The sequence below is a fragment of the Microchirus variegatus genome (assembly GCF_963457635.1).
Source record: "Microchirus variegatus genome assembly, chromosome: 2".
NCBI classification, from domain to species: Eukaryota; Metazoa; Chordata; class Actinopteri; order Pleuronectiformes; family Soleidae; genus Microchirus; species Microchirus variegatus.
Window position 1 is genome coordinate 42,949,793 of NC_139803.1, and position 26,519 is coordinate 42,976,311.

The window sequence follows — 26,519 nt, forward strand, 5'->3', positions numbered from 1 at the left end:
AGGGCCATCTGTGTTAAGACTTCATTACCCAGCATGCCTTTAGTTTGTGTGTGTGTGTGTGTGTGTATGTGTGTGTAAAATCCCTAAAGAGGATTAATGTGGATCAGAAAGAGACGACATGCCGCTGAAAAGAGACGGTGAGACATTCTTCTAACATTATATCTGTGTGTGTGTGTGTGTGTGTGTATGTTTGTGTGTGTGTAAAGATGAAGCAGTGTGTGTGTGTGTGTGTGTGTGTGGCCTTCATAACTCTCAGCCTCCTCTTCCTCTGTACTTCGGCTTGTTTACTCTTCTTCTTGTCAGTAAAACTCGCCTTCGGTCTTTACGATGAGTCACCCCCCCCCCCCCCCGACCTTTGACCTCTGGCTCGTGTGTCGTCACATTTATTATTAGTTATATTACATTATGTTAATTATTTGACTATTAGTCACGTATAAACATTTTGTGGCGTAAAATGTAGTTGAAATACCGTAAAAAAACAAAACATACTGCTGCCAGTGGCTAGCGCTGCCTGCAGTTCAATGACTGTCCATCAGAGGGCATCAGAAGACAGATTTCAGTACGACAACATCTACTTTTATTGAGTGAAGTAACACAAACTCCTAGTTGCAAGTACCACACTCACGACATGGGGACCGCGGGGATGCCGACACTACCGTGAACGTCCAGTAGAGGGCAGCAGAGTTATGGTGTCTCACGTCTCTCCTCAGACACTGAACGTGCTCTGCAGGCCATGGAGGCCTGTCAGGCCGGAGCCACTGAAGGGGTCAAAGGTCGTGCCGAGAAACTGCTCAACATCTTTCAGAGTGACCTGTTCCAGGCTCTGCTGGGTAACACACACACACACACACTAAAGCTGTCCTTCTCAAATAGTTCTCATGCTAAATATTTTCCGCAAAATTCTAAGCTAGCCTGAGTTCAGTTGAACTGGCTAAACTTTGCGCCATCACCAGGCGAGAAGATGCTAGCATCTGTGTTCATTGTCACACGACCTGTCTGTCTTCAGATTCACACGGAAACGTTTAAACTGGTTCTAAAACCGCTTTACGCCAGTTTGTGTTGATCGTCCCGACTCTAAGCTAGCCTGAGTTCAGTTAAACCGGCTAAAGCAACATAAAAAGACTAAATCTGGTTAAAAAGCTGCTCAATGTAAACAAATCTGGTCCAAAACTACGTTAAAAACATGTTTAATGTGAACCAGGTCAAATCTGATGCTATGAATGACTATGAATTTAAACTGGTTTGAACTGGCTTTAAAACCGCTTAACACTAGTTTGTGTTCATCGTCCCGACTTTAAGCTAGCTTGAGTTCAGTTAAACTGGCTAATGCGACCAACTTTGCGTCGCATTAGCAGGCCAGAAGAACCTAGCATCTGTGTTTGTTGTCACATGACATGTCTGTCTTTAGATTCACACGGAAATGTTTAAACTGGTTTTAAAACTGCTTTAAACCAGTTTGTGTGCATCGTCCGGACTCCAAACTAGCCTGAGTTCAATTAAACCGGCTAAAGCAACCATTCTTAACTCATCGAGTAAACAAAAAAAGACTAAATCTGGTTTCAAAGCTGCTCGATGTAAACAAAATGTGGTCTAAAAACATGTTTGATGTGAACCAGGTCAAATCTGATGCTATTAAGTACATTAAAACTGGTTTAAACTGGTTCTAAAACCGCTTCACACTAATTTGTGTTCATCGTCCCGACTTTAAGCTAGCCTTAGTTCAGTTAAACTGGCTAATGCAACCAACGTTGCGTCACCAGCAGGCCAGAAGATGCTAGCATCATTGTCACATGACATGTCTGTCTTCAGATTCACACGGAAACGTTTAAACTGGTTCTAAAACCGCTTTAAACCAGTTTGTGTGCCTCATCTCGACTCTAACCTAGCCTGAGTTCAATTAAACCGGCTAAAGCAACTGTTCTTAACTCATCGAGTAAACAGAAAAAGACTAAATCTGGTTCCAAAGCCGCTCGATGTAAACAAATGTGGTCCAAAACTACTTCAAAAATATGTTTAATGTGAACAATGAAAATCTGATGCTATTAATGACATTAAAACTGGTTTGAACTGGTTTTAAAACCGCTTTACACCGGTTTGTGTTGTTCGTCCCGATTTTAAGCTAGCCTGAGTTCAGTTAAACCGGCTAAAGCAACTAAAAAAAATCGCAAGTAAAATTTATTTTGCGAAAAACTGTAACGGGAAGACAACTAATGCCGTCTTAACTCTATAATATTATTAAAAAGAATGCGTACGCGCTTGTTTGACGTATTTTTTACCAACAGGAAACAGGAAGTTCGCTTCTCCGTGTAAGGCGCTAGCTCTCCCGCACCAAAACCCCGTTCAGAAAACGAGTGATTCTCTATGGACTTTGGTGCGGGTGAGCGAGCGGCTTCTCGTGCTTCGGCTGTCAGTTTCGGAAAAAAAAAAAAAAGACGTTTTTTAACGGTGACGAGCGCTGACGCAGCCCTGCGTGTGCGTGTGCACACGACGACGACGTCATCGGGGTGACGTCACGCGGGCGATCGCAGCGCCTTGCGATTGGACGAGATCGTCACCAGCGTGTGTGTGTGTGTGTCTGTGTGTGTGTGTGTGTCTGTGTGTGTGTGTGTGTGTGTGTGTGCGCGCGCGCTCAGACATACAGGAGTTCTACGAGCTGACGGTGTGTGAGAGCCAGACGGCAGGACAAGGCAACACACCTGGACAGGTACACACACACACACACACACACACGTTTCCCTCTCTTTCTCTATAATCCACATGGCAACACCCATCACTGTTACCTAGCAACAGCTGCAGCAGCATTGCCGGGGCAACAGCTGCATAACACCATGGCAACAGGAGCCCAGTACCCCCCCCCTCGCTCCACCACCTCCCTCTCTCCTCTCTCTCTCTCTGTATCTCCCATTGTCTCTCTATGTCTCTCGTCCTCGCTCGCTCTTTTTGTCATCAACAAGAGTGAGTCAAGGAGGTGTGCGCCCCCCCCCCCACACTTAAAAAAAAAAAAACACCCATCTTCTTCTTCATCTGTCTCTCTCTCCTCCTGCACCGCTCACTTGCTCGCCCCCCCCCCCCCCCCCCCTCCTCAGCTCTGACAATCATAGGAATAGAAGAGGGCGAGCGAGCGAGCGAGAGAGGATAGACAGATAGACGGACGAGGAGAGAGAGAGAGAGAGAGAGAGGGGGGAGGGTGACAAAGAGAGAGAGAGAGAGATTGAGAATGAGTGTGTGAGTGCGTGTGCGCGTGTGTGTGTGGCAATGTGTGTGTGAGTGTGTGTGTGTGTGTGTGTGTGTGTGTGGATATGGACTGCCTCTGCATTGTCACCACCAAGGTAAGAGCAGACCGCCAGCACTCACACACTCTCACACACACATTGCCACGCACACACGCGCACACACACGCGCACACACACGGTCGCACACATTAAAACACAACAGTCCAACATGTGTGTTTTCATGTTTTCATTTCTGTCATGTTTTCATTCACCAGCCTTCTCTCTCTCTCGTGTGTGTGTGTGTGTGTGTGTGTGGTTAGCACGGGGGGCTCATTAGCATGTAGCTCAGGCTGCCTCCGGCTCGTTGCTAACGGTTATTGGAGCGGGGACGTTTCGCTCGGCTCACGTGTCAAACCAGCACATGTGGATTTAAAAAAATAATATAATTGAAATTATTTTTACGCCATTTTCTCACGAGCGGGAACGTGACGAACGACCGTGAATCAACAGGTCACATGACCGGGTGACCGACCGGGCTGCTTGTTTAGGTTACTGCTTGAGTGAGAGTGGCGCCACCAGCAGGCCAGAAGATGCTAGCACCAGTGTCCATTGTCACGTGACCTGTCTGAGACGTTATAACGAAACGATTGACACGGAGGTCATGCTTAAGACGGATGAATGTCATGTTATCTGGTTTAAACTGGTTCCAACACCGATCTGGTTCCAACACTGGTTCCAACACAGACTCTAAGCTAGCCTAGCTAGTTCAGTTAAGCTGGCATAAGCGACCAACTTTGGGCCACCGCCAGGCCAGAAGATGCTAGCATCTGCGATCATTGTCACGTGACCCGTCTGTCTTCAGATTCACACGGAAACGTTTTAAACTGGTTCTAAAACCGCTTCACACCGGTTTGTGTTGATCGTCCCGACTCTAAGCTAGCCTGAGTTCAGTTAAACTGGCTAATGCAACCAATTTTGCGCCATCACCAGGCCAGAAGATGCTAGCATCTGCGATCATTGTCACGTGACCTGTCTGTCTTCAGATTCACACGGAAACGTTTAAACTGGTTCTAAAACCGCGATCATTGTCACGTGACCCGTCTGTCTTCAGATTCACACGGAAATGTTTAAACTTGTTCTAAAACCGGTTTACACCGGTTTGTGTTGATCGTCCCGACTCTAAACTAGCCTGAGCTCAGTTAAACTGGCTAATGCAAATAATTTTGCGCCATCACCAGGCCAGAAGATGCTAGCATCTACGATCAATGTCACGTGACCCGTCTGTCTTCAGATTCACACGGAAACGTTTAAACTGGTTCTAAAACCGCTTCACACCGGTTTGTGTGCATCGTCCCGTCTCTAAACTAGCCTGAGCTCAGTTAAACCGGCGAAATCAACCGTTCTGAACTCATCGAGTAAACAGAAAAAGACTAAATCTGGTTTCAAAGCTGCTCAGTGTAAACAAAATGTGGTCCAAAAAACATGTTTAATGTGAACCAGGTCAAATCTGATGCTATTAATGACATTAAAACTGGTTTGAACTGGTTCTAAAACCGATTTACACCAGTTTGTGTGCATTGACTCTAAGCTAGCCTGAGTTCAGTTAAACTGGCTAATGCAACCAATTTTGCGCCACCACCAGGCCAGAAGATGCTAGCATCTGCGATCATTGTCACGTGACCTGTCTGTCTTCAGATTCACACGGAAACGTTTAAACTTGTTCTAAAACCGGTTTACACCGGTTTGTGTTGATCGTCCCGACTCTAAACTAGCCTGAGCTCAGTTAAACTGGCTAATGCAAATAATTTTGCGCCATCACCAGGCCAGAAGATGCTAGCATCTACGATCAATGTCACGTGACCCGTCTGTCTTCAGATTCACACGGAAACGTTTAAACTGGTTCTAAAACCGCTTCACACCGGTTTGTGTGCATCGTCCCGTCTCTAAACTAGCCTGAGCTCAGTTAAACCGGCGAAATCAACCGTTCTGAACTCATCGAGTAAACAGAAAAAGACTAAATCTGGTTTCAAAGCTGCTCAGTGTAAACAAAATGTGGTCCAAAAAACATGTTTAATGTGAACCAGGTCAAATCTGATGCTATTAATGACATTAAAACTGGTTTGAACTGGTTCTAAAACCGATTTACACCAGTTTGTGTGCATTGACTCTAAGCTAGCCTGAGTTCAGTTAAACTGGCTAATGCAACCAATTTTGCGCCACCACCAGGCCAGAAGATGCTAGCATCTGCGATCATTGTCACGTGACCTGTCTGTCTTCAGATTCACACGGAAACGTTTAAACTGGTTCTAAAACCGCTTCACACCGGTTTGTGTTGATCGTCCCGACTCTAAACTAGCCTGAGTTCAGTTAAACCGGCAAAATCAACCGTTCTTAACTCATCGAGTAAACAGAAAAAGACTAAATCTGGTTTCAAAGCTGCTCAGTGTAAACAAAATGTGGTCCAAAAACATGTTTAATGTGAACCAGGTCAAATCTGATGCTATTAATGACATTAAAACTGGTTTGAACTGGTTCATACCGGTTTGTGTTGACTCTAAACTAGCCTGCGTTCAATTAAACCGGCTAAACAACAGTCAAATGAGTTAAACTGGGGATTTAGTAAACTAGAAAGTTTAAATCTGGTTTATCTAGATTAAAACTGGTTCAAACTGGATTCTGGTCTAAACTGGTCTGGTCTGGCTCTGCTGTGACTGTGTGTCTTTTCACTTTGTCATGATCACAACTGATGGATCTAAAGATAGAAGGAGCTATTTCTGTTTTCAACGTCACGTTATACCTGCCTGTGTGTTTCCAAATACACTGATTATTAGATCAGGAAATACAGCAAACTAGGGATAAAACACCAAGATAACCAGATTTGCTGTATTCTCTGGTGTTTAATCCCTGGTTTTGTGTATTACCTGGTGTTTCATCCCTGATTTGGTGTATTTCCTTGGTGGTTAATCCCTGGTTTAGTGTATCCTTGGTGATTAATCCCTGGTGTGGTCTATTTCCCAGTAAACCCCTAGGTTGGTCTATTTCCCAGTGTTTAATCCCTGGTTTGGTCTATTTCCCAGTGTTTAATCCCTGGTTTGGTCTATTTCCCAGTGGTTAATCCCTGGTTTGGTCTATTTCCCAGTGTTTAACCCGTAGGTTGGTCTATTTCCCAGTGTTTAACCCGTAGGTTGGTCAATTTCCCAGTTGTTAATCCCTGGTTTGGTCTATTTCCCAGTGTTTAATCCCTGGTTTTGTCTATTTCCCAGTGGTTTATCCCTGGTTTGGTCTATTTCCCAGTGGTTAATCCCTGGTTTGGTCTATTTCCCAGTGTTTAACCCGTAGGTTGGTCTATTTCCCAGTGTTTAACCCGTAGGTTGGTCAATTTCCCAGTTGTTAATCCCTGGTTTGGTCTATTTCCCAGTGTTTAATCCCTGGTTTGGTCTATTTCACAGTGTTTAACCCCTAGGTTGGTGTATTTTCTGGTGTAATGTTCATCACTGTATTTCCTCTCTCTCTCTGTCACACAAACACACACACACACACACACACACACACACACACACACACACACGCACACACGCACACACACACACTTACAGGTACGTTGTGAGTTGGATCAGAAATAGCTTTTCTATCTTTAGCTCCATCAGTTCCGATAATGGACAAACGATGACAGACACAGTCACAGCAGAACTGAAGCCAGAACATTTAAAACCAGTTTAAACCAGTTTTAATCCAGTCAAGTTTATACTAAAATAATAATAAAATAAAGTATAATAAAATACTAATAAACCAAACCAGAACAAGGTTTTAAGACCTGGTTTTAGGGTTAGGGTTAAGGTTAGACACTTAGTTGTGATGGTTAAGGGTAGGGCAAAAAACATGTGTGTGTGTGTTAGAGGTGATGACATCATTTGACCTCGTAGGTCAAAGGTCATGTCTCTCTCTCACTCTCTCACTTTTCATGAATCAAGACTTGCTCCGCCTCCGTCTCGTGACGTCAGTTGCCGAGGGAACAGAGGCTCCGTCCTGTTACTATGGCAACCGCATCACCATCTCTGCCTCCCATTCAACGCGTCTTTGGCTTTAGAGTCACCTTGATGTGCGTGTGTGTGTGTGTGTGTGTGTGTGTGTGTGTGTGTGTGTGTGGGGGCAGGTGATGTCATAGTTTGACGGTGTGGTATAAGAGAGAGAGGGAGAGAGAGAGAGTTTCCCCTCAACACTGATGACTCAGGTATCACGTCTGAAGAGAGCAGCCGATGCTAACAGAATGCTAACAGAATGCTAACAGAGCGGATGCGGAAACTGTCCTGACTTTAACCTAGCCGATGCAAACACAGCTGGTGCTGTGAGAGCTAACGCTATAGGGGTGAATGCTAGCAGAGCTGGTGGTAGCGGGAACTGCACGGTAACAGAGCAGGTGCTAAGTGAGCGAATGCTAACAGAGTGGAAGGTAACAGAGCTGCTGCCATAAGAGCTAATGCTAGTAGAGCTGATGCTAACAGAACTGACGGTAACAGAGCAGGTGCTATAAGAGTGAATGCTAGCAGGGCTTATGCTTACAAAACTGGTGCTATGAGAGCTAATGCTAAAAGAGCTGACGTTATCTGAGCTAGTGCTAACAGAGTGGAAGGTAACAGAGCTGGTATCATAAGAGCTAATGTTAGCAGACCTGATGCTAACTGTCCTGACTTTAACCTAGATGATGATAACTGAGCTGAAGCTATTAGAGTGAATGCTAGCAGAGCTGATGGCAACAGAACTGGTGCTATGAGAGCTAATGCTAACAGAACTGGCGGTAACAGAGCAGGTATGGTTGAGCTAATGCTAACAGAGCTGATGCCAACAGAGCGGATGCTAACAGGACTGACCGTAACAAAGTAGGTGCTATGTGAGCTAATGTTAAAAGAGCTGATGCCATAAGAGTGAATGCTACCAGAGCTGATGCTAACAGAGCTGATTGCCATAACAGTGACTGCTAGCGGAGCTGATGCTAACAGAAATGGCGATAACAGAGCAGGTATGGTTGAGCTAATGTTAGCAGACCTGATGCTAACTGTCCTGGCTTTAACCTAGATGATGATAACTGAGCAGAAGCTATACGAGTGAATGCTAGCGGAGCTGATGCCAACAGAACTGGTGCTATGAGAGCTAATGCTAACAGAGCTGATGCCAACAGAGCGGATGCTAACAGGACTGACGGTAACAAAGTAGGTGCTATGTGAGCTAATGTTAAAAGAGCTGATGCCATAAGAGTGAATGCTACCAGAGCTGATGCTAACAGAGCTGATTGCCATAACAGTGACTGCTAGCGGAGCTGATGCTAACAGAACTGGGCGGTAACAGAGCAGGTTGCGCCATGAGAGCTAACGCTAACAGAGCCGGTGACGATACAGAGAGCGTACGGCGTTAGACAGCGCTAGTGCTAACGGCTACGGCTAACTGTAACACCGTCTGTGTGTCTGCAGAAGTATCGCTACCAAGACGATGAGACTCCGCCTGTTGACCCCAGCCCTGGTCCCATGACTCTTGGACGCAGCACCGAGCTCAGCCACACACACCTGGACGGATACACACACGCCGCTGCACTCACCGTATGTACACACACACACACACACACACACACACACACACACACACACACACACACACACGCACACGCACACACACGCTAGATTCAGGTTAAAAGGGACAGTTGGTGGACTTTGGTGTGGGAGAGTGAGATGTGGTTTTTACATTTGGAGGTGCTCGATGATGATGGTCCTGGAAGACACATGAACATGTCTCAGTTGAGTGTGTGTGTGTGTGTGTGTGTGGTAATGTAACACAAACACACACACACACACTGTGTGGGTTGTCAGTGCCCACTCTGTGATGCTGCCTCTCTCGTTTTTTCTTTTTGCCCCTTCAACAGTCACCATGGCAACGAGGAGAATTCTAAGTAGAGGGGGGGGGTGCACAGGAATGAGAAGGGGGGGGGGGTGTTGCTATGGCAACAACTTTAGCTGAAATGGTCCTGTGTGTGTGTGTGTGTGTTTATTGAAAGGACTCTTTTTTTTCTTTTCTTTTTTTGTCGGTCAATTTCAATTCTACTCGCTCTTTTACGTCCGCCGGCCAAGTGACATCACAGAGGGGAGGGGATTCCTTCAGAGAGAGAGAGAGAGAGAGAGAGAGAGAGGGTGATGTGCAGTGGGGCGTTAGGAGGGTCGAGCAGAGAGAGAGAGAGAGAGAGAGAGAGAGAGAGTGGAGGAGGCTGACAGTGAAAAACAGCCTCTCTCTCTCTCTTTCCTCTTATTTCTGAGAATCTGTTGGTTTCCTTCGTTCAGAGAGGACGGCCCCCCCCCAGAGCCGGCCCCCCCAGCCCCCCCCCCCAGTCTCTCTCTCTCTGGATGGCGGGCTGACGTGCACGCCCGGCGGCGGTGCGCGCGCTCGCGCTCGTGCTCGTGCTCGTTAATTATTCATCCTCGGTGTTTTACGTAAGAGCCGCAGGAGTGATGTTCGTGTCGGTGTGGTACGCCAAGAAGATGGGACGCAGATTCATCAACAACGTGCGGAAAGCCAAGAGGCACAGGCAGCGCATGATGGTAGGAGCCGGCACGTGATTGGTTCTCTGGTGGTCTTTGGTTCTTCACAGGTGGGGTGGTTGTATTGGTGGTGGTGGTGGGGGGCAAGAAGGTGAAGGTTGTGGTTGTGCCCACTCCTCAGGGGGGCGGCGCTATTCGAGCACGAGTCGTTTAGCATCGTTCGGCGTGTTCCAGTTGTGGTCGGAAACGTCCGAGTTGAGTGGGCGTTCCCCCCGCGACCCTCCGATGGAGCTAGATAATGGGTGGATGGAGTGGGCGTTCCTTCAGCTGACACGCCCCCCTCCAGTCGGAAAACCTGAAAGCTGGCGCAACCTCAGTTGCTAGCAACGTCTGACCATTCATTTAGCGTTGTGGTCGGGTTTGCATCGTTAACTGCCGGTAAGAAGCTAGCTCTGTCCTACCTGTGACATTAAGTGTCGTCAAAGAGACCGTTAGCATCGTCTCACTTTGGAAGGTTAGCATCGTTAACAACCTGAGATATTTACCGTTGTCCTACCTGTGACCTTAAAGAGACAGTTAGCGAGATATTTTCCGTCAAGTAGTCGGAAATTTCCGAGTTGGTTGGGCTTTCCTTCGACTGACACGCCCCCTCCAGTCGGAAAACCTGAAAGCTGGCGCAACCTCAGTTGCTAGCAACGTCTGACCATTCATTTAGCGTTGTGGTCGGGTTTGCATCGTTAACTGCCGGTAAGAAGCTAGCACTGTCCCACCTGTGACATTAAGTGTCGTCAAAGAGACCGTTAGCATCGTCTCACTTTGGAAGGTTAGCATCGTTAACAACCTGAGATATTTACCGTTGTCCTACCTGTGACGTTAAAGAGACAGTTAGCGAGATATTTTCCGTCAAGTAGTCGGAAATTTCCGAGTAGGTTGGGCTTTCCTTCGACTGACACGCCCCCTCCAGTCGGAAACCTGAAAGCTGGCGCAACCTCAGTTGCTAGCAACGTCTGACCATTCATTTAGCGTTGTGGTCGGGTTTGCATCGTTAACTGCCGGTAAGAAGCTAGCTCTGTCCTACCTGTGACATTAAGTGTCGTCAAAGAGACCGTTAGCATCGTCTCACTTTGGAAGGTTAGCATCGTTAACAACCTGAGATATTTACCGTTGTCCTACCTGTGACGTTATGCGTCGTTAAAGAGACAGTTAGCGAGACATTTTCACGTCATGGAGTTGGACATTTCCGAGTTGGTCTGGCGTCACTTCAACTGACACGCCGCCCTCCAGTCGGAACCTGAAAGATGGAGCAAGCTCAGTTGCTAGCAATACCAGCTGATAGGTTTGCGTCCAGCATCTGACCATTTGCCATTGTGGACGGGTTAGCATCGTCCTACCTGTGACGTTAGGTGTTGTTAAAGAAACCATTAGCATCGTCTCACTTTGGAAGGTTAGCATCATTAACAACCTGAGATATTTACCGTTGTGTGGTCGACCTCAATTTGCATCGTTAACTAACTGAGATATTTAGCATTGCCCTATCTGTGACGTTATGCGTTGTTAAAAAGACAGTTAGCGAGACATTTTCCGTCATGTAGTTGGACATTTCCGAGTTGGTCGGGCGTTACTTCGACTGACACGCCCCCTCCAGTCGGAACCTGAAAGCTGGAGCAACCTCAGTTGCTAGCAATACCAGTTGATAGGTTTGCGTCCAGCATCTGACCATTCATTTACCATTGTGGTCGGGTTAGCATCGTTAACTACCTGTAAGAAGCTAGCATTGTCCTACCTGTGACATTAGGTGTCGTTAAAGAGACCCTTAGCATTGTAGGTTTGCATCATTAACAACCTGAGATATTTGCTGTTGTCCTGCCTGTAAGGAGTGAGCATTGCACTACCTGTGACGTGATATGTCGTTAAAGAGACAGTTAGCATCATTGACAACCTTAGACATTTTCCATAATGTAGTTGGTCCCTCAAGTGGGAACTTGGAAAGAGCTAAGTGAGGTTCACTTAGGATTCCAAGATGGCTAACACTCCTGTCAATGGTGTGTGCATGTGTGCAAAACTAGCTGTTGTTAGCCTTTGCTAGCAATACCAGTTGATATCTTTGCGTCCACATCCAACGTCCGACCTACGATTTAAAAGGTCCATTTGCATCGTTAACTGAGACATTTGCCATTGTCCTACCTGGTAGGGTTAGCATCGTTAACTACCTGTAAGTTAGCATGATCTTACCTGTGACATTAGATTGGTGTCGACAATGACTCATCTTACTTTGTAGAGTTTAGCCTTGTTGTCAATTCTGTTACGTCTCTTGCTCTTTGCTAGATCTGTTTAACCTGAGAGATTAGCATTTTTTTTCTACCAAAGAAGTTAGCATTAATGTACCTGAGGACATTAGCACTGTTTGACCTGAGATAGTTAACATTGCTCTTCCCAAGAAGACTACAATTCCTGCCTGAGTAGAGAGCATTGTTCTTTCTAAGATGGTTAGCATCTGTTTAGTTGAGAAGATTCTACCTGAGATGGTTAGCATTCATCTACCTGAGGTTACCCTTGTTCCAGCTGACGTGGTTAGCAATGTTCTCCCTTAGATGGTTAGCATTCATCTACCTGAGGTTACCCTTGTTCCAGCTGACATGGTTAGCATTGTTCTCCATGAAATGGTTAGCATTCATCTACCTGAGGTTACCCCTTGTTCCAACTGACATGGCTAGCATTGTTCTAACCTGAGATGGTTAGCATCGTTGCACACGAGAATGTCTCCGATGTTCTGCTGTTCTTAGCTAACTCAGTCGCATAATGTTAGCACGCCGGACATGTAACATTAGCACGTTAACATTGGGATCGTTTGCATGCTGACGTTAGCGTTACTTCTGAGAGTGTGGACACAGAACGCACAACTGGACGGCGTTTGCGTAAAAACGTGGTGCGTTCCGACCTTTTTACGCTCCCAATCAGTGTGGTGGAGAGACATAGACTCAGAGAGAGAGAGAGAGAAAGCTGTCATGGGAAATAAAGAGGTTTAATTAATTCAGCGTGAACTGTAACTCACTCTCTCTCCTTGTTATCTAACTCTGCTCAAGCTCGCTCGCTCTCTCGCTCTCTCCTCCAGATTCTCCACGTTGCTTCGTTACGTTACGTATCGTACACTGTGACGTGTCCGTGTAAATGTCACCTGCAGTCCATCGCTAACGATCACGTGACGCCGATCTGAATATCTTTCGAACGCCACTTCGCAGGAAGTGATGTAACAACGTTCTGGTGCTGAGATAATGAGAGAGAGAGAGAGAGAGAGAGAGAGAGAGAGAGAGAGAGAGAGAGAGAGAGAGAGAGAGAGAGAGAGAGAGAGAGCGGTGGTCGCTATAGCTACAGCCACAGTTGCCAAGGTAACCGTGGCCCCTTGAGGGCTCAACAGCTGTTACCAAGGAGTTGCCGTGGCGACGAGTGGTCAATGATGCTGATGAGAGAGATTTAACCCTTTGTTTATTTGTTTGTTTGTTTGTTTGTTTGTTTGTTTGTTTGTTTGTGCAGATGAACGGATCAGAGGGAGAACTGGAGTACGAGGAGATCACACTGGAGAGAGTGAGACACACACACACACACACACACACACACACACTCTGTTCTATTTTTAGAAAACTATTTTTAAAACTCCTCACATAAGCCCCGCCCTGCTGACATAAGCCCCGCCCCGCTGACATCACAGATGTATTTTCATTTTCTATTTCAGGGAATAGTTCAGCTGAGACGAGCAAGGTCACGCTGCGCGGGGTTGTTACCTACACCCACCAGAGGGTGGCGCAAACACAGTTAACTACCGATGAAAGTTAGCATTGTCCCAAATGAGAGAGTTGCAACAGTTAGCATAGTTCTAGCTGCTAACTGTACTAATACTTAGCATCACCCTGTCTGAAAGCATCGCTAACTACACTTAAACACTAAATTTGAGGGAATTAGCATTGTTAATTCCTTGACACACTTAGCGTTGTCCTACCTAAAAGGGTTAGCATTGTTGGCTACCCGAAACAGTTGGCATCATCTTATATGAGAGCGTTAGCATAGTTCTATCTGAGGTGGCTTGCATCGCTAACCACCTGGGATACTTAGCATCATCCTGTCTGAAAGTGTTAGCATCGCCAACTACACTTAAACACTAAATTTGAGGGAATTGGCATTGTTAATTCCTTGACACACATAGCGTTGTCCCACCTAAAAGGGTTAGCTTTGTTGGTTACCTGAGACAGTTAGCATCATCTTGTATGAGAGGGATAGCATAGTTCTATCTGAGAGAGTCAGCATCATTCTACCACTCTACAGAGCCGTGTCATGTGACCTTTATGAAGGTCTGACAGTTCCGAAGGGTTCTGGTTCAGGTTCTGGTTCAGGTTCTGACCGTGTTCTCCATGTTCAGGGTAATTCTGGTCTTGGCTTCAGTATCGCTGGAGGAACAGATAACCCGCACATCGGGGACGACCCATCGATCTTCATCACCAAGATCATCCCTGGTGGAGCGGCGGCTCAGGATGGACGCCTCAGGTACGCGCGCACGCGCACGCGCACACACACACACACACACACACACACACACACACACACACACACACACACACACACACACACGTATAACAGGTAAGGTCAACCTCTCTCTCTCTCTCTCTCCGTCCAGGGTGAACGATAGCATAGTATTTGTTAACGACGTGGACGTGCGCGAGGTCACGCACTCCACCGCTGTGGAGGCTCTAAAGGAGGCGGGGCCTGTCGTGAGGCTGTATGTCCTGCGGCGACGCCCACCGAGTGAACGCGTCACTCAGATCAAGCTGATGAAAGGACCCAAAGGTAGGGAAGGACACAAGGAAAGGAAAATAATGCCGTGTTTCCCTGGCGCGGAATGGTTCGGTATGCACCCAACCATACTGAATGGTTTGGTATGTACCCAACCATACCGAACCATACCGAAAACTGCTGCTCTGTCGACCTCTGGTGGCTGCAATCAGTAGTTAATAAGGATAGAACCTCCTGTTAGAACCTTTGTCGTGCTAAACTCCGTGGTTCTGTCCCCCTCTGGTCCAGGTCTTGGATTCAGTATAGCAGGCGGTGTGGGCAACCAGCATGTTCCTGGAGACAACAGTATCTATGTCACCAAGATCATTGAAGGAGGGGCGGCGCACCGTGACGGACGGCTACAGATCGGGGACAAAATCCTGGCGGTAAGCAAACTCTGGTCACGGGGGTTACCGACCGACCGACCGACCTGGGACGGATCCGCTTAGGCCTCGTGTTTGACCCCGAGCTCTGATCCCGACAGGTGAACCACATGTCTCTGGAGGACGTCCTGCACGAGGACGCCGTGTCGGCTCTGAAGAACACGGGCGAGGTCGTCTACCTGAAGGTGGCCACACCCAACTCGCAGTACATCCACCCCGCCGATCGCTACAGTCCCCCGGACCTGACCAGCTGTACGTACACCACATCGCCGAGGCACTTGTTAAACTGGGTGATTGGGCAAATTTGCCCGATGCTAAAGCTAATTTGGACCCTGTCTCAAAAAACGTAGACCAGGTTCAACCAGGATTCAGGAACAACCTGATCTAAAAGGTTCTTGTCTAAGATCATGCTTCTCTGCCCCTTCCTGTGTTGTTCCTCTGGCGCCATCCTGTGGTCAAACCACTGCTGCAGTTAGGGCTGATGGTAGACGAGTGGAGGTCAGCTCAGGGTCTCGCTCCTCACTGTTCTATCGATGTTCTTGCAGCCTACATGGAGCCGGACTACATGTGCGATTACCCACAAGCCCTCCCTCCTCCGTCGCCACGGCGATACTCACCCATCCCCCGGGGCATGATGGGAGAGGACGACTACTCCCGGGAGCCTCGCAGGGTCGGCGTGCAGCGCGGCTCGACCGGTCTGGGCTTCAACATCGTCGGTGGAGAAGACGGAGAGGGAATCTTCATCTCCTTTATCCTCGCAGGAGGACCGGCCGACCTGAGTGGAGAACTCCGGAAGGGCGACCAGATCCTGAGTGTGAGTCCTTGTCGTGTTCGCGATGCGTCCTCGTCTCCTCCGTGTGTCCTTGTCTCCTCAGACGACAAAACCTGTTTGTTTGTTTGCGTCCAGGTGAACGGCGTTGACCTCAGGTACGCGACGCACGAGCAGGCGGCGGCGGCTCTGAAGAACGCGGGACAAACGGTTACCATAGTAGCGCAGTACAGACCTGAGGGTGAGTTACCTGTAACTGGGATGTTGTTGTTGTTGTTGTTGTTGTTGTTGTTGTTACCATGGCGATCCTGTTGACAGAGTACAGCCGCTTCGAGGCCAAGATCCACGACCTGAGGGAGCAGATGATGAACAGCACGTCTGGGAGCCTGAGAACCAACCGCAGCGTCTACGTCAGGTAAGCAGGGTTCCAGGTCCGGGTTTCTGCGCCTTAAAGGGATAGTTCGGAATTTTGGACCTATTTTCAAAACTCAGCCGGTGTGATGGAGACGTCTGGAGACGTTTATTTAAGAAATTTCATTCAGTTCTTCTAGTTGCTGTAAGAGTTCGCTTGTGCTATGGCTAGCGCAAGTCAATGGTACCTGCTAGCATGGCATTAGAAACACTCATACCGACTCCACAGTGCACCCGAGGCAAATCAACGACATTGTAACGGCATTCTATCAACACAGATATGTACATCGATAGTCTGCCGTTACAATTGATTTGCCTCGGGTGCACTGTGGAGTCGGTATGCCATGCTAGCAGGTACCATTGACTTGCGCTAGCCATAGCACCAGCGGACTCGGCAACTAGAAGAACTGAACAAAATTTCTTGAAAAACGTCTCCAGACGTCTCCATCACACCGGCTGAGTTGGAAAATAGGTCTTACGTCCAAAATTCCGAACTATCACCTTAACTGGGGGTCACCGCGGGGGGTTTCGCTGGTTCCAGAGCGCTGTTCGACTACGATAAGCAGTGGGACTGCGGCGTCCTCTCGCAGGCGCTGGACTTCAACTTTGGCGACGTCCTCCACGTGATGGACAGCGCCGACGACGAGTGGTGGCAGGCGCGGCGGGTCAGCCAGCAGGGGGAGCTGGAGGAGCTGGGCTACATCCCGTCCAAACACAGGTGAGACCGGCTCAGGCTTGGCGGCATCGTGACGCTGGGGAGGCCAACGCTGTCTGATCACTTTGTTTATTTCAGGGTGGAGAGGAAGGAGTGGTCGAGGATGAAGAGTAAAGGTGACGTGTCCTTTATTTAAAGTATTTCCTCTGCCGGTCCATTTTGTGTGACTGTCTTTTCCGGGTCTTCCTAGGGCGAGAAGGTTTCGTCCACAGCTACGAACTCATCTCTCAGATTGAAGGTCAGTTATAGTGAATAAAAACACCCTGGTCGTCATGGCAACCATGTAAACAACGTCTCTCTCTCTCTCGCTCTGTCTTCAGTCGACTACGCTCGCCCCGTCATAATTCTGGGGCCGACCAAAGACCGGGTCAACGACGACCTCCTCTCGGAATACCCCGACAAGTTTGGCTCCTGCGTCCCACGTACGGAAAACAGGAAATATCGGCTAACAAACAGGAAGTCAGTTCCATGACTCACTCTCTCTCTCTCTCTCTCTCTGTGTGCAGACACGACTCGTCCGCAGAGAGACTACGAGGTCGACGGGCGGGACTACCACTTTGTGTCGTCGCGGGAACAGATGGAGCGAGACATCCAGTCGCATCGCTTCATCGAGGCGGGCCAGTACAACAACCACCTGTACGGGACGTCGGTGCAGAGCGTCCGACAGGTGGCCGAGCAGGTGAGACCCCGGTCCGCCAACGGCGGCGCTAAAAGCTAATCTTACGTTTTGATGATGCCGTAGACGCTACGCTAATGCATTTGTCGTCCGTTGACCAGGGGAAGCACTGCATCCTGGACGTGTCGGCCAACGCTATAAGGAGGCTCGAGGCGGCGCAGCTCCACCCCGTCGCCATCTTCATCCGACCACGTTCCCTGGAGAATATCCTGTAAGTTCTACGAAGTTATCGCGCTGGCGCTTCAGCTGGAAGTTAAACCCAAATAAAGCCATGTTTCCACTGAGTGGAACAGTTTGGTACAGTACCTTTGGGACCGCTTCAGTCTTTGGGACCGTTTCAATCTTTGGGACCGCTCCAATCTTTGGGACCGCTCCAATCTTTGGGACCGCTCCAATCTTTGGGACCGCCCCAATCTTTGGGACCGCTCCAATCTTTGGGACCGCTCCAATCTTTGGGACCGCTCCAATCTTTGGGACCGCCCCAATCTTTGGGACCGCTCCAATCTTTGGGACCGCTCCAATCTTTGGGACCGTTTCAATCTTTGGGACCGCCCCAATCTTTGGGACCGCCCCAATCTTTGGAACCGTTTCAATCTTTGGAACCGTTTCAATCTTTGGGACCGCTCCAATCTTTGGAACCGTTTCAATCTTTGGAACCGTTTCAATCTTTGGGACCATTTCAATCTTTGGGACCGTTTCAATCTTTGGGACCATTTCAATCTTGAAAAAAATGGTCAGGGTGGCTCCGCCCACGACCGTCAGATGATTGGGCCACAGAAAAACACCACTCCCTAGCGATCGGTGTAATTATCACAAGGAAGTCGAAGCAAACACCCGCAGGTACGATGCTACGCTACATGGCCAAACGGGCACAGCCCACACCGCGCCTACCAAGTCCTCGGTCGAAATTGCAAGCGTGGCGCAAGGTTTTTAGCAAACCGAACCAAACCAAACCATACCATGATGAAAACACAGCGTAACTAAAGTGTGTGTGTGTGTGTGTGTGTGTGTGTGTGTGTGTGTGTGTGTGTGTGTGTGTGTGTGTGTGTGTGTGTGTGTGTGTGCGCAGGGACCTGAACAAGCGTCTGTCCGAGGATCAGGCACGAAAAGCTATGGACCGCGCCATCAAACTGGAGCAGGACTTCCTCGAGTGTTTCACAGGTAAGAACTTTCCACCCCAACCACAGGGCTAATGCTAATGCTAATGCTAATGCTAATGCTAATGCTAATGAAACCTGTCGACGCAAACTTAAATACTTAAGCTTGTATTTTCGCGTCAAGTGATTGAAATGAACGCAGCTAGGTTAGCATTGGAGCTAATGAACACAAATCTCGTGTGCAGCCATCGTCCACGGCGACAGCTTCGAGGAGGTCTACCACCAGGTCAAAGCTGTCATCGAAGAGCAGAGCGGCCCCTACATCTGGGTGCCCGCCCGCGACAGACTCTGATTGGCTGCTGCCGAGCCACTGGGGGGGGGGGGGGTGGGCGCCCTTCTCCACGGAAACCGCCGCCAATTTACCCCCCAGAGCTCCGCCCACCCTCCGCCTCAGCACCTCCTCCTCTGAGGCGGTGTGTAACCGGGCCGGAGAGCAGACGCCGCTTTTAATCTTTTTTTAGTTTTTTTTTGTTGTTGATTCTTTGGGACGGTGACGTTGATTGGCTGCTGCTGCTGTAGCCATGACAACCGAAAGGAGGGGGGGGGGGGGGGGGGGGCGGGGCTAGGGGTGCGCACCTGTCCGTCCGTGTGACAGCTGATCGACTGATTGGTTTTGTGTTGATCAATAATCCTGTATTATCAGTAAATAACGAATCAGACTGTAGAGTTCAGTTGGTATTGAAGTATTTATATTCACTTATTTATTAATTAATTTATCTATTTATTGATCGATTGATCGGCTGAGTCATGTGACGTGAAGACGGTGACTGAGTGTGTGTGTGTGTGTGTGTGTGTGTGTGTGTGTGTGTGTGAGCGTGTGTGTGTGCGTGTGTGTTGTGTACATAAAGACTTGTGTGACTGTAAATAAAACGATGGGGCTCAAACACACAGTCTATTCAGGGCTTATTAAATACCCACAATCCTCCTGTGGTCCTGCCTGGACTTCACCTCCCACAATTCCTCTCTGCCTGGACTACAACACCAACAGTTGCCACTGTGCTGCAGTGGAACGGCACAGAAGACGTCGTTTTTTAAACATTTAAAGGACCGTGGACTACGTTTCCCATGGTTCCCGGCTGCAACGACGCATCTGCAGCGCACACACAAAAGGACTACATTACCCAGAAGGCCACGGTTCTGGACGTCGCGATTACCTGCTGCTAAACGGGGACACACGCTGAGGGGGCGGAGCTTAACGTTCCTCAACGTGAGGGCGGGGCACGCTCACCACCGGCCCCGCCCCTCGCTTACCCAGAGTGCTTTGGGGCGACCGGGACTGACGACGGATTCCAAATTGCTCTCGAACTTTGTTCCTGAAGGTTCCAGGTTTTTTCGGGACCGAGAACCGGGGTCACGTGACCCACGCAGAGGAAGCGGTCGCCGTGGCGACTTGTAAATTGAAATTAATTAGTTATAAATGAAAATGACTATTGAAATATTGAAATAAAATGAATTCAATATAAAACCGGAAGTGAGTCTGTCGAGTGTGATGATGCAGGCTGAATTAAACTCAGGTTTAATAATGACAACTGAAAACACAAGGTCTGTGATGCTAACAAAGCAACCGTTAGCTACGTAGCAACATGAAGGGTTTTTTTTATTTTTTTTTATTTTTAAATGCACATTAAAAAGGAAATAATGATTTTATAATTCAGCGTAAACACAGTCAGAAGTCGTGGTCAGTGATGACGTCATAATCTTCTCTTGTTTCCTGGAGACAGAAACACAGTTGTTAGCATGTATGTGTGTGTGTGTGTGTGTGTGTGTGTGTGTGTGTGTGTTAGCATGTTAGCTACCTCTCTTCCTGCAGTCGTAACTGAACACTATCAGGACGCTGCTGAACCAAAGACCGACCACCACAAGTGATGATACAAGTCTCTGAACCAAGAGGCAGAAAGGGGAGAAGGGCAAGATGGACAGGTGGGAGGGGCAGGGGGAACAGAGGGCGGGGCAGAGGGCGGGGCAGAGGGAACAGAGGGCGGGTCAGAGGGCGTGGCAGAGGGCGTGGCAGAGGGAACAGAGGGCGGGGCAGATGTGGGGGAAGTAGGAGGGGTAGAGGGGAGAGAGGGACTGGTATTGACAGTTGTGGGTGAGGAGCCTGCAGACAGAGGAGTGAACCAGGTTAAGTCACGTGACCTTGTAAGTCTCCATCAAACAGGAAGTGCTGTCCGTGCCCTGACCTTTGACCCTGAGCCAGCTCTGAGGAGACGACTGCAGCGTGTCAGTAGAACACGAGTAGAAACCTTCATCAGACGCTTGGACTTCACTGAGCGTATGCTGCTCAGAGGCAGAGGTCACGTCTCCGACGTGGACGCCGTTCTTGAAGAAGTACGCGGCCGGCGCGGAACCGTCTTTGGTTCTACAGCGCAACGTGACCTCACTTCCTGCCGTCACAGGAAATGCAGGGATCTCAAGGATTAAAGGTCTGTCTGAACAAAAAGGAAATAACGACACAGTGACACCAACAGGACAGAGACGGTACTACAAACATCTACCCCTGTCCTGCTAGCCTAAGCGTTAACTCTGGTTATCAACCAAGTTTTGGGGTTAACTATGGTAATCAGGCTAACTTGTAGTCTAACTCTGGGTATCCAGCTAATCCTAACCCCACGAAAAACAAACACTTATCCGAGCTTACTTGTGCGTAACATATTTGCGTTAAACCGTCCTTAGTGTCACAGACTGGACCTTTAACTTTTGTTATCCAGCTAACTTTATGATTAACTCTGGTGATCAAGCTAACTTGAGGTGAAACCCAAATTCAGCTTGCTAACACACAGTTTAATGTTTGTTATCCAGCAAACATGAGGTTTATCTCTAGTTATCAAGCTAAGTTCAGGTTTGAAATTTAGTGATCGAAATAACTTTAGGTTTAACTCTAGTTGTCAAGCTAAGTTCAAGTTTAACTCTGGTTGTCAGGCTAAATCCAGGTTTTATTTTGTTATCAAGCTAACTATAGGGTTAACTCTTGTTATCCAGCTAACTTGAGGGTTAACTCTAGTTATCAAGCTAAGTTCAGGTTGAACTTTAGTTATCAAGCTAAGTTAATGTTTAACTCTAGTTATCAAGCTAATTCCAGGTTTAACTCTGGTTGACAGGCTAAATCCAGGTTTAACTTTTGTTATCAAAATAACTTTAGGTTTAACTCAAGCTATCAAGCTAACTTCAGGTTCAACTCCATTTGACAGGCTAAATCCAGGTTTAATTTTAGTTATCAAGCTAAGTTCATGTTTAACTCTAGTTATAACTGGACTCTAGTTGACAGGTTAAATCCAGGTTTAACTTTAGTTATCAAGCTAAGTTCATGTTTAACTCTAGTTATAACTGGACTCTAGTTGACAGGCTAAATCCAGGTTTAACTTTTGTTATCAAAATAACTTTAGGTTTAACTCAAGTTATCATGCTAATTTCAGGTTTAACTCTGGTTGACATGCTAAATCCAGGTTTAACTTTTTTTTATCAAAATAACTTTAGGTTTAACTCTAGTTATCAAGCTAATTTCAGGTTTAACTCTGGTTGACAGGCTAAATCCAGGTTTAACTTTAGTTATCAAGCTAACTTCAGGGTTAACTCTTGTTATCCAGCTAACTTCAGGTTTAGCTTTAGTTATCAAGCTAAGTTCATGTTTAACTCTAGTTATCAAGCTAATTTCAGGTTTAACTTTTGTTATACAGCTAACATGAACTGTGGTTATCTGGCTAACTTCAGGGTTAACTCTATTTATCAAGCTAAGTCCAGGTTTAACTTTAGCTATCAAGCTAAGTTCATGTTTAACTCTAGTTATCAAGATAATTTCAGGTTTAACTCTGGTTGACAGGCTAAATCCAGGTTTAACTTTTGTTATCAAAATAACTTTAGGTTTAACTCAAGTTATGAAGCTAATTTCAGGTTAACTCTGGTTGACATGCTAAATCCAGGTTTAACTTTAGTTATCAAGCTAACTTCAGGGTTAACTCTAGTTATCAAGCTAAGTCCAGGTTTAACTTTAGTTATCATGCTAAGTTCATGTTTAACTCTAGTTATCAAGCTAATTTCAGGTTTAGTCGGACCAGACTAATCCAGATCAGATGATCACGTAGCATTAAGCTAACTGGGCAGTGTGTGTGTGTGTGTGTACCTGGTGGAAACACAGTGATGTTGACCTGCTCACTTCTCTGTCCACCGCTGGTCTCACACCAGAAAAGTCGAGTTTCCAATGGAGATGAGAGGAAGCAGGAGTTATATAAATGGTCTCCACAGCGACCCGTCGGTCTCCCAAACAAACCCAACTCGTACTTTATCGGCGGCCAAATCTTTATGTCGACACTTTCATCACCTTCACATCTCAGGTAAACTGTGTTTCCACTGAAGATCTGCTGGAGGTTTGTACTCAAATGCAGAGAGACAGGTTTGGGGGAGGAGCCTGCAGACAGAGGAGTGAACCGGGTTCAGTGCAGTCACGTGACCTTGTAAGTCTCCATCAAACAGGAAGTGCTGTCCGTGCCCTGACCTTTGACCCTGAGCCAGCTCTGAGGAGACGACTGCAGCGTGTCAGTAGAACACGAGTAGAAACCTTCATCAGACGCTTGGACTTCACTGAGCGTCTGCTGCTCAGAGGCAGAGGTTTCGCCTCCGACGCGGACGCCGTTCTTGAAGAAGTATGCGGCCGGCGCGGAACCGTCTTTGGTTCTACAGCGCAACGTGACCTCACTTCCTGCCGTCACAGGAAGTGCAGGGATCTCAAGGATTAAAGGTCTGTCTGAACGAAAAGGAAATAACGACACAGTGACACCAACAGGACAGAGACGGTGCTACCATCGAATTTCGGGGTTAACTATGGTAATCAGGCTAACTTGTGGTCTAACTCTGGGTATCCAGCTAACCCTAACCCCACGACAAACAAACAAAAACAGCAGGTTAACACTTATCCGAGCTTATTTGTGCGTAAAATATTTGCGATTAAACCGTCGTTTGTGTCACATACTGGACCTTTAGCTTTTGTTATCCAGCTAACTTTATGATTAACTCTGGTGATCAAGCTAACTTGAGGTGAAACCCAAATTCAGCTTGCTAACACACAGTTTAATGTTTGTTATCCAGCAAACATGAGGTTTATCTCTAGTTATCAAGCTAAGTTCAGGTTTGAAATTTAGTGATCGAAATAACTTTAGGTTTAACTCTAGTTGTCAAGCTAAGTTCAAGTTTAACTCTGGTTGTCAGGCTAAATCCAGGTTTAATTTTGTTATCCAGCTAACTATAGGGTTAACTCTTGTTATCCAGCTAACTTGAGGGTTAACTCTAGTTATCAAGCTAAGTTCAGGTTGAACTCTAGTTATCAAGCTAAGTCAATGTTTAACTCTAGTTATCAAGCTAATTCCAGGTTTAACTCTGGTTGACAGGCTAAATCCAGGTTTAACTTTTGTTATCAAAATAACTTTAGGTTTAACTCAAGCTATCAAGCTAACTTCAGGTTTAACTCCATTTGACAGGCTAAATCCAGGTTTAATTTTAGTTATCAAGCTAAGTTCATGTTTAACTCTAGTTATAACTGGACTCTAGTTGACAGGCTAAATCCAGGTTTAACTTTAGTTATCAAGCTAAGTTCATGTTTAACTCTAGTTATAACTCGACTGGTTGACAGGCTAAATCCAGGTTTAACTTTAGTTATCAAGCTAAGTTCATGTTTAACTCTACTTATAACTGGACTCTAGTTGACAGGCTAAATCCAGGTTTAACTTTTGTTATCAAAATAACTTTAGGTTTAACTCTTGTTATCCAGCTAACTTCAGGTTTAGCTTTAGTTATCAAGCTAAGTTCATGTTTAACTCTAGTTATCAAGCTAATTTCAGGTTTAACTTTTGTTATACAGCTAACATGAACTGTGGTTATCTGGCTAACTTCAGGGTTAACTCTATTTATCAAGCTAAGTCCAGGTTTAACTTTAGTTATCAAGCTAAGTTCATGTTTAACTCTAGTTATCAAGCTAATTTCAGGTTTAACTCTGGTTGACAGGCTAAATCCAGGTTTAACTTTTGTTATCCAGCTAACTATAGGGTTAACTCTTGTTATCCAGCTAACTTGAGGGTTAACTCTAGTTATCAAGCTAAGTTCAGGTTGAACTCTAGTTATCAAGCTAAGTTAATGTTTAACTCTAGTTATCAAGCTAATTCCAGGTTTAACTCTGGTTGACAGGCTAAATCCAGGTTTAACTTTTGTTATCAAAATAACTTTAGGTTTAACTCAAGCTATCAAGCTAACTTCAGGTTTAACTCCATTTGACAGGCTAAATCCAGGTTTAATTTTAGTTATCAAGCTAAGTTCATGTTTAACTCTAGTTATAACTGGACTCTAGTTGACAGGCTAAATCCAGGTTTAACTTTAGTTATCAAGCTAAGTTCATGTTTAACTCTAGTTATAACTCGACTGGTTGACAGGCTAAATCCAGGTTTAACTTTAGTTATCAAGCTAAGTTCATGTTTAACTCTACTTATAACTGGACTCTAGTTGACAGGCTAAATCCAGGTTTAACTTTTGTTATCAAAATAACTTTAGGTTTAACTCTTGTTATCCAGCTAACTTCAGGTTTAGCTTTAGTTATCAAGCTAAGTTCATGTTTAACTCTAGTTATCAAGCTAATTTCAGGTTTAACTTTTGTTATACAGCTAACATGAACTGTGGTTATCTGGCTAACTTCAGGGTTAACTCTATTTATCAAGCTAAGTCCAGGTTTAACTTTAGTTATCAAGCTAAGTTCATGTTTAACTCTAGTTATCAAGCTAATTTCAGGTTTAACTTTTGTTATACAGCTAACATGAACTGTGGTTATCTGGCTAACTTCAGGGTTAACTCTAGTTATCAAGCTAAGTCCAGGTTTAACTTTAGTTATCAAGCTAAGTTCATGTTTAACTCTAGTTATCAAGCTAATTTCAGGTTTAACTTTTGTTATACAGCTAACATGAACTGTGGTTATCTGGCTAACTCCAGGGAAGCATGAAATGCGATAACCAAACATATCCTGGATATTTTGAACACGCAAAGATCGTTGAGTCAGACCAGACTAATCCAGATCAGATGATCACGTAGCATTAAGCTAACTGGACAGTGTGTGTGTGTGTGTGTACCTGGTGGAAACACAGTGATGTTGACCTGCTCACTTCTCTGTCCACCGCTGGTCTCACACCAGAAAAGTCGAGTTTCCAATGGAGATGAGAGGAAGCAGGAGTTATATAAATGGTCTCCACAGCGACCCGTCGGTCTCCCAAACAAACCCAACTCGTACTTTATCGGCGGCCAAATCTTTATGTCGACACTTTCATCACCTTCACATCTCAGGTAAACTGTGTTTCCACTGAAGATCTGCTGGAGGTTTGTACTCAAATGCAGAGAGACAGGTTTGGGGGAGGAGCCTGCAGACAGAGGAGTGAACCGGGTTCAGTGCAGTCACGTGACCTTGTAAGTCTCCATCAAACAGGAAGTGCTGTCCGTGCCCTGACCTTTGACCCTGAGCCAGCTCTGAGGAGACGACTGCAGCGTGTCAGTAGAACACGAGTAGAAACCTTCATCAGACGCTTGGACTTCACTGAGCGTCTGCTGCTCAGAGGCAGAGGTTTCGCCTCCGACGTGGACGCCGTTCTTGAAGAAGTATGCGGCCGGCGCGGAACCGTCTTTGGTTCTACAGCGCAACGTGACCTCACTTCCTGCCGTCACAGGAAGTGCAGGGATCTCAAGGATTAAAGGTCTGTCTGAACGAAAAGGAAATAACGACACAGTGACACCAACAGGACAGAGACGGTGCTACCATCGAATTTCGGGGTTAACTATGGTAATCAGGCTAACTTGTGGTCGAACTCTGGGTATCCAGCTAACCCTAACCCC

The 26,519-nt window shown here is 46.6% G+C and overlaps 1 protein-coding gene across 1 annotated transcript; it reads left to right on the forward strand.

Moving 5' to 3' along the window:
- Window positions 1–63: 63 nt before the first annotated feature.
- LOC310944278 (disks large homolog 4-like) lies at window positions 64–18,970 on the forward strand. The gene is made up of 20 exons (XM_083910008.1): window positions 64–137; window positions 711–830; window positions 2,634–2,704; window positions 8,678–8,803; window positions 13,265–13,315; window positions 14,145–14,269; window positions 14,400–14,569; window positions 14,804–14,940; window positions 15,039–15,189; window positions 15,483–15,751; window positions 15,845–15,947; window positions 16,025–16,121; window positions 16,659–16,835; window positions 16,911–16,948; window positions 17,023–17,070; window positions 17,153–17,254; window positions 17,339–17,511; window positions 17,610–17,719; window positions 18,578–18,669; window positions 18,851–18,970. Exons 1-20 carry the CDS (start codon window positions 119–121, stop codon window positions 18,955–18,957), a joined length of 2,286 nt encoding a protein of 761 aa, XP_083766134.1. The 5' UTR covers window positions 64–118; the 3' UTR covers window positions 18,958–18,970.
- The last annotated feature ends 7,549 nt before the right edge of the window (window positions 18,971–26,519 follow it).